Source organism: Microcaecilia unicolor, chromosome 8 (assembly GCF_901765095.1).
Source record: "Microcaecilia unicolor chromosome 8, aMicUni1.1, whole genome shotgun sequence".
NCBI lineage: Eukaryota > Metazoa > Chordata > Amphibia > Gymnophiona > Siphonopidae > Microcaecilia > Microcaecilia unicolor.
This window is the reverse complement of record NC_044038.1, coordinates 161,672,492-161,681,039: the sequence shown is the minus strand read 5'-3', so window position 1 is coordinate 161,681,039 and position 8,548 is coordinate 161,672,492. Positions and strand designations below refer to the sequence as shown.

Here is an 8,548-nt window from a genome sequence, read left to right as displayed (position 1 = left end):
CGGTAACAGAAATCCAATAACGCACACACAGAGGGTGATCTACACATTCATTAGGGCAATACATTATACTTAAATAGTAATTTTTCCCTTTCGGGAGTTTGTTTTGTCTGTATATGTTGATTTGAATTATTGGATATTTAGGGCCCTGTTTACTAAGGTGTGCTAGTGTTTTTAGCGCGCCTACACTTAGTGTGCACGCTAACCATGTAGGCACCTCTAGGGATATTGTAGGCATGTACATGGTTAACGTGTTAAAAATGTTAATGTGCCTATAACGCTGCTTAGTAAACAAGGTCCTAAGTAAACCGCTTAGATATTTTTTGACTTTGCAGTATATAAAGTAAAGACGATGATGATGAAGACCCCCATCCAAACAAAATATTAGGAGAAATAACCCTTCCTTTGTGGTAAGAATGAAGGAGATCTCTTCATGCACAGAGAAGAGTGGAAGGCTGTCGCACCTACACAATAGAACAAGAGACTCTTCAATCCATAGGGAAGACAGAAGAAAGGCAGGTCTATTATCCCCAGGAGAGAAAGAGACAAGACTGGAAAATTCAGAAATTATTTTCAGATTTTAACACATTGAACCATTATTGCACTTAAACCTCTGCCGATTCCACTTTCAGTACTGCCACGACATCCAAGTCTATAGCCTGTTGTAGAAAATTAGTTCTAACATAGTGCTCTAATGTTTATCCAAGCCATGATTATTGGTATACAGTACCCAAAAATAAATTCTCAAACCTAGTACCCTCAACTGTGCAGGCCTTCATACTGGTTATACGTCATGGAGGTTAGCTTATACGTCACAAAAAGTGTACTACCCAAAAATTCTTGAAAAACTAGATGAAACAACCATGGCTTAATATTATGAAAGTACATGCGCTCAAACTTGGCATGCTGGGATATCTTTCTTTGTTCCACTCGGTTTTGTTACTGGCCCCACGAAACACTCTTCATGAACTGGTCCAAGTTTCACCCCATGACAAGGGGTGTTAACAACCCTTCTGCACATTAGCACGTAGTAGCCAGAGACTGGTGAATGGGGGGTTGGAAACAACGCACATGCTCCACAGTGGAGCTGTCAGTTTCCACCGACTTCATGTATTTGTTCAAAATGGCAAAGATCTCATTGTTCAAGATCTGATACTTCCTGATGCGGTCAGCCATTTTCTTCAGAGGCTGGAAGAAGGTAAAATACAAGACAATTACTATTATGGGTATTTTTGTTTACTGTCAATTGTAGCTACTCTACATGAACTCACAGGGAATGGACTAGTTTACAAAACAACAAATAGTTGAGCACACTGATACAAGTTCATACATGGATCTACCGGGAGACCTATTTGACCGAGGGCCAAGATTCATACATATACAATAGCTGAAACCCAATTTCCCACTTATATATGACATGACTACAGCGGCATTTCACATGCTATTCAAACTTTTTTTCATCAACAATCATTTTAAAGACCAGCTTATGTTTATTTTACAAGACATATTGCCAAGGACAAATGTCATTGTCAAGTATACACATCAAGACTCCCGAGGCAGGCACTTGTGTGTCGAAACATGGTGCTGCGTCGAGTCATCTTAAATAAACATCTATAATTTCATAATGGGAGTCCTGAGTCTGTTTTCGAAGAGCCTGATCCAGTTCCCATGCCTTCTTTTTTGACATGACACGATAGTCTGGAACAGGAAAGAATTTTCAAGTCTGAAGCCTAAAGCAGCCTATTAGAAAAGTCACCGAAAACATGTGGGTACAATGAAACTGGAGATTTAGCCTTTTTTCAGCCTTTTCTGGCATCTACTGGAATTCTTTCTTCTGGCAATATGCTCCATTTGTTTACTTTGGAGGGAAATTTTGAAAACGTGTTACTGAGGGATAAAGTGCTGATAGAAAACTGTGCCCCCCCCCCCCCCCCCCCCACAAGGTGGCTCAAAGCACATGTGCGTTCTACAGCATGCTGCTCTTCAGCTGCATTTTAAAGGGCGATACCTAGGGTGTGTTCAAGTTGGGGGAGTAAAACACCACATTTGAAAATCAAATGCACACATATGAATACTATCTAGCTCCCTCTCTGCTGCCCACAGAAATAATATGTGCACAGTACATGAAAACCTAAAGTTTGCATTTTTTAATCTTTTCATAGTTGTACAAGGCAGGTAGACTTACATTGAAAGTTTGTATAAAGAACATAAGTTAAATTGAGATTTTCTCCCTCTTATTCGGTTTAGGCAGATACAATTTTCAAAGCCATTTCACCATGTAAGCTGTCTAAGTGTGAACATTTTCAGACAATTAAACAAAAAGTCCATGTGAAGTGCCCTAGGTCGCACATTTTTAGCCATGCTGACTGAGGTGTTCCAGAGATGTGTTCAAGGCGGGACTGAAAAGCTACATGTTGACCTGGCTATTCAGATTTGTGCTTTGGCTTTCCAGCAAAACTGCACCTGCTTAAAAAGCAGATGCAAAGTCCACCAGTAATTTGTAACCATGGCCAAGTTTTAAAGGGAAATAATATATGTAGTTTCCCTTAAAAAAAAAAAAGGGGGGGGGGGGGGGGGGACATGTTCCATACATACAAAGACTCACAAATTTTGCAGCTAGGCAGGTTCTGTGAAATTTCTCCCAGTATATGTATACAAGCATGATTTAGGCTGTCTGTCCTCCCAGAACTCAGGAGGAGAAAACAGGAAAGAGACTCAGATTTCCAGCTGCCCCAAACTACTAGAAATAAATAGAAAAGCATGGCTATTTTCCTGAGGTACTGGATGATGGATTGTTAATACAGAAAGTAAGTAAGGGAAAATTAGGTTCTTACCTTGGTAATTTTCTTTCCTTTAGTCACAGCAGATGAATCCATTAACTGATGGGTTGTATCCGCCTACCAGCAGGTGGAGATAGAGAACACTGAAGAACCACAGTGACCCTTGGACGGCTAGCCCCATCTGTCTTCAGTATTTGAAATTTCCAGAGTGAATAAGAAAGGTAACATCACATAAACTTTCCTCACAGCGAACAAATGCCCCAGAACCGGAGCAATAACCACACAAAGGAGAGATGAACTCAACCTCCTGCAATAGAACAGCATGTAGAAACTTTAAGAACTGTTCATCAACGCCTCCTGATGAGATACAATATCTGCATGAAAGAACTGAACAAAAACACAAAGTCAGACAGGAAGGGATCATGGATTAATCTGCTGTGACTAAAGGAAAGAAAATTACCAAGGTAAGAACCTAATTTTCCCTTCCTTGTCATCAACAGCAGGTGAATCCATTAACTGATGGGATGTACAAAAGCACTCCCTACGTAGGGTGGGAACTGGCAACTCCGGAGCCAGTACCTGCGCTCCAAAATGCGCGTCCTGCTTCGCTGCCACATCCAGCCTGTAATGCCGTACAAATGAGAGCTGAGAAGCCCAAGTAGCTGCACGACAGATCTCTTGAAGAGAAAGGACACCTGTTTCAGCCCACGAGGAGGAAATCGCTCTCGTGGAATGTGCTTTAAACGCTTCAGGGGGAGCCCGCACTGAAAGCAGATACGCAGAAAAGATGACTTCTCTGAGCCAACAGGCTATAGTGGCCTTAGACGCCAGGCACCCATGTCGAGTACCTGTCAACAAGACAAAAAGATGATCAGAAGTCCTGAAGTCATTTGACATCTGTAGATACTGCAACAGAGCCCTGGGGACATCTAAAAGATGTAATTGCCCAAAGGAATCCGGAAAGTCCTCTCTAGAAAAGAAGGTAGAAAAATGGGCTGGTTCAGGTGAAATGCTGAAACCACCTTAGGTAGGAAGGAAGGCACTGTATGTACCATCACCCCAGACTCTGAGAACTGCAGAAAAGGGTCCCAAACAGGAAAGCGTCTGAAGCTCATATACGCGTCTAGCCGATGTAATGGTCACCAAAAAGACTGTCTTGAGAGTCACATCCTTCTCTGAAGCTCGCTTGAGCAGCTCGAAAGGCGAACGCTGGAGAGCCTTCAACACCAGCCCCAGGTTCCAGGCCAGATAAGGCAACCGCACGGGAGGGTGGAGCCGAAGCATCCCTCTAAGAAATCGGGCAATGTCTGGATGAGCAGCAAGGGACAAGCCAGAGACCTTCCCTTGGTAGCATGCCAATGTTGCCACTTGGACCCAAAGGGAATTGTAAACCAGGCCTGCAAAAAGTCCAGGACCTGCGAGACCGTAGCCCGAGCAGGAGTGACCTCTTTTGGAACGCTCCACTCCTCAAACTTACGCCATATCCGAGCACAGGCTGTGGAAATAGACTGCTTGCGGGCCTGCAAGAGAGTGGAGATGACCTTGTTAGAGTAGCCCTTATCTCTCAATTGCGCCCTCTCAAGAGCCAGGCCATAAGACCAAATCGGCAGGGATCCTCCATAGTCATCAGGCCTTGAACCAACAGGTTCAGAACCAGAGGTAAAGGAAGTGGAGCCTCCACCAGCATCCGGCGGAGATCCGCATACCACGGACGCCTTGGCCAATCTGGAGCGATGAGAATCACCAATCCTCAGTGTAGTCAAATCCGCAGGAGGACTCGTCTTATCAAGGGCCAAGGAGGGAACATATATAGGAGGCCTGAGGGTTGAGTTAGTGCATCCAACCCCGCCGAGCGAGGATCTCTCCGTCTGCTGAAAAAGCGAGGGACTTTGGCGTTTGCACTTGATGCCATAAGATCCATTCCGAGAGTCCCCCATTTGGCACAAATCTGAAGAAACACTTCTTCTGCCAGTTCCCATTCCGCCAGGTCAATTTGATGCCTGCTGAGAAAATCAGCTTGCACTGACCTGCTAAGTGAGCTGCTGACAGAAGCTGCAGGTGGAGCTCAGTCCAGTGGCAAATCTGAGTGCCACCCTGACGATTGATGTAGGCCACCGCTGTCGTGTTGTCTGACAGAACCCGGACAGCAAGCCCCTTCAGAGTCTTGTGGAAGGCCATCAGAGCCTGGAATATCGCTCTTAGTTCCAAGTGATTGATGGACCACCCCAACTCCACGGGTGTCCACTGACCCTGAGCATAGCTTCCCTGGCAATGCGCGCACCAGCCCAAAAGGCAGGCATCCGTTATCACCAGGCACCAAGAAGGAAGCGTGAGCGGCATTCCTTGTCGCAGCATCCTGTCGGAGAGCCACCAATCCATACTGCGCCGGGCCGCAGGGAGCCACGTTAGTCTGCATTGATATTCCTGGGAAATCGGAGACCATTGATGGAGCAGAGCAATCTGCAGTGGCCTCATATGCGCTCTTGCCCAGGGGACCACCTCCAAGGTGGCCGTCATTGACCCCAGCAGCTGGACAAAGTACCAAGCTCGAGGGCGAGGCATCCGCAGGAGCAGACAGACCAGAGTCTGAAGCTTGCACCTCCTGTGGTCGGGGAGAAAGACCAACCCCGAGGCTGTGTCGAACCGGAACCCCAAATACTCGAGAGACTGAGAGGGGGGTCAGGTGACTTTTGGGTATATTGACCACCCAGCCCAGAGACTGCAGGACTGTAACCACTCTGGCTGTGGCAAGACGACTTTCATCTGCCAAATCCGCTCTGATGAGCCAGTCGTCGAGATAAGGGTGAACTCTAATACCCTCTCGCCTGAGAAAGGCAGCTACCACCACCATTACCTTGGAAAAGGTACGGGGAGCTATGGCTAGGCCGAACGGCAAGACCCGAAACTGAAAATGCTGGCCCAACACCGCAAACCAGAGGAACCGCTGGTGCGGGGGCCAAATAGGAAAGTGCAAGTAAGCTTCCTTGAGGTCCAGAGACGTAAGAAACTCTCCTGGCTGAACCGCTGCAATGATGGAGCGCAGGGTTTCCATGCGGAAGTGTCGCACTCTTAGGGCCTCGTTGACTTTTCGTAAGTCGAGGATTGGTCTGAAAGACCCGCCTTTCCGAGGGGACCACAAAATAAATGGAGTAGCAACCACAGCCGCGTTTGGCGGAAGGCACCGGGATCACCACTCCAAGGTACAGCAAGACTTGCAAGGTCTCCTCTACCGCCGCACCGGGATTCCAAAAACACGTCTCACCAGGGCACCAAATTCCAATCGGTAACCTTCTCTGATCAGGTCCAGGACCCACTGATCCGAAGTAATCTTGGCCCACTCCTCGAGAAAGAGGGAAAGACATCCTCCTACTGCAGGAATAGAGGAGTGGACCGGCGTCCCATCATTGTGGAGGACGCCCCTGAACTCCGGCCGCGACCAGGCCACTGCGGAGCGTTTGTCCGAGCGAAAGGGGTTCCTCTGCTGAAAACGGGCACATTGAGAAAACCCAGCAGAGCGCCCCGGGCGATACCTGAAAGCTTCACGGAAGCGAGGGCTGGGAGGGAAACACAGGACCCTTGGAAGAAGGCCTCGGCCTAGCCTCAGGTAACCGCTGGGGCTTAGAATCCCCTAGGTCTTTAACAATCTTCTCCAAATAACAGGAGGCCCCGAAAGGGTAACCTCACCAGCGTTTGCTTAGAGGCTATGTCCGCCGCCCAATGCCACAGCCAAAGAAGGTGGCGGGCAGAAACCGCCACAGACATCTGCTTAGTCGAAGCTCTGACCAGATCATAAAGGGCGTCAGCCAAAAATTACAGGGCTGACTCCATCCGCGGGGCAACCTCAGAGAGGGACCCCGCACCCTCTGTGGGCTGATCCACCGCCTGTTGTAACCAGGAAAGACAGGCGCGGGCTACATAGGAACTGCAAATAGACGCCCTTAATGCAAGGCCTGATATTTCAAAGAACCGCTTCAGCGCGGATTCTAGCCGCCGGTCCTGCATGTCTTTCAAAGCGACTCCTCCTTCTACAGGGAGAGTGGTCTTTTTAGTCACCACCATGACCAACGCGTCCACTTTAGGCATCCCAAAAAGGGCCAAGTGAACCTCACTCAGAGATAAAGCTGACCCATAGACCTGGCCACTTTCAAAGGCCCATTGGGGTCAGACCATTGAGCTGAAATAAGCTCCTGGATGGAGTCATGCACAGGAAAGGCCCGCATAGGCTTCTTAGTACTCGCCATCCTAAGATTAACAGAGGAGGCATCGCTCTCAGCAGGATCATCAATCGAGAGGGCCTGCAAGGCGTCAGTAATGAGAGCTGGCAGCTCGTCGTGGTGGAAAATCCGAACCGCATTAGGATCATCCGAATCCCGTGGCAAACAGGCACCCTCCTCCAGATCCTCCATCCATGAGGGCCTGCCAGATCCCTCAGACTCCCCACAGCCAGATCACCGGGGGGGGGGGGGGGGGGGGGGGGGGGAGGGAGGGAGATGCGCCACTTTCAGACGGGGAATTTACCTGTCTATGTTTAGCGTGTTTCCAACGCTCGGGGGAAGAAATAACATCTGTAGCCATCCCCAGGGCATCAACACCCGGAGGGAAACCAGAATGCAACACAGTGTCAGACACCTGCGGCAGAGCTCTTTTCAGCAGGAAGGCCTTATGCATCAGAAGCACAAACTCAGGGGAGAAAGACTCACCCTGGCCCTCCGTCCTCGAATTAGGCGAAATGGAGGTTGGAGCTCCTCTGGTAGCCTCGAAACAAGGTGTCCCCCTGCACTTAGACTCCTCCGCCATCGCGGGGGTCTAGGTACGCGGCTCTTCCAAAATGGCGCCCGCTGCCAGCTCCATCGAGCGGGAAGAATCATCGCTCACTATGCTCGTACTAGCTTGAGCATCTAAGGAGCACGTATTGCAAAGCCCCGCTGCTGATCTGCACTTACCACAGTGGGAGCAGAGCTTAACTCCTTCAGCAGCCATCGCCCGACTGGACGGAAATATAGCAATAAAATGGTGGCTTCGCACCAAAACTTACCCCATTCGGAACGCTGTCCGCAGGGACCTCCACGGAGGAGCTGGGCATCACTCTCACCTCAGAAGACCGAGTCAACGAGCTCCGGTCAAGCTGCACTGAACCAGAATCTCTGGAGAAAGCCTCAGAACAGCCACGCAGTAAAAGCGCGCTCTTTTTTTTTTTTTTACGCTGTGAGGAAAGTTGGAGGCAGCAACAGAGGGACTCCGGGAGGTGGGGGGAATGGGTAAGGCAGGGAAAGGGCAAACCTATATGCCTTTAAAGTGGGCACCACCAGCCACAACACCCCTGCTCAACTGGCAAAGCACAGGAGCCACCCCAAGCAGAAATCCAGGAGCTGATCAAGCTACGTCCACACCTGCTGGGAGATAGAGAAATACTGAAGGCAGATGGGGCTAGCTGTCCAAGGGTCACTGTGGTTCTTCCATGTTCTCTATCTCCACTTGCTGGTAGGCGGATACAACCCATCAGTTAATGGATTCATCTGCTGTTGATGACAAGGAAATGCTGAATAATTCTTGCTGGAAAATCAGTCCCTGCTTCTGCTGGTGCTTGAATGTTTTAATTGCCAAATGACACTTTTTAATGCAGCTGCAACTGCTCCTCTCTTAGAAACATCTTGCTAAGTGGATTCCAGGATATCCCAATTAAAGCATCAAAAGGGTAACCTTGAGGAATGTTTAGAATCTCAGGAACCATCAGTTCAGTGCACGAAACACACAGGAAATCAAAACAGACA

At 48.6% G+C, this 8,548-nt stretch overlaps 1 protein-coding gene across 7 annotated transcripts in view; it reads right to left on the bottom strand.

The window, feature by feature from the left end:
- Positions 1-226: 226 nt before the first annotated feature.
- Positions 227-8,548, bottom strand: part of CYFIP2 (cytoplasmic FMR1 interacting protein 2) — a 107,440-nt gene continuing 99,118 nt past the window's right edge. For all 7 annotated transcript variants that reach the window (XM_030211480.1, XM_030211481.1, XM_030211478.1 and 4 more), the window contains one exon: positions 227-1,185. In XM_030211480.1, the coding sequence (XP_030067340.1) occupies positions 1,018-1,185 (168 nt within the window). In that variant the 3' untranslated portion in view covers positions 227-1,017. The remainder of the gene's footprint in view (positions 1,186-8,548) is intronic.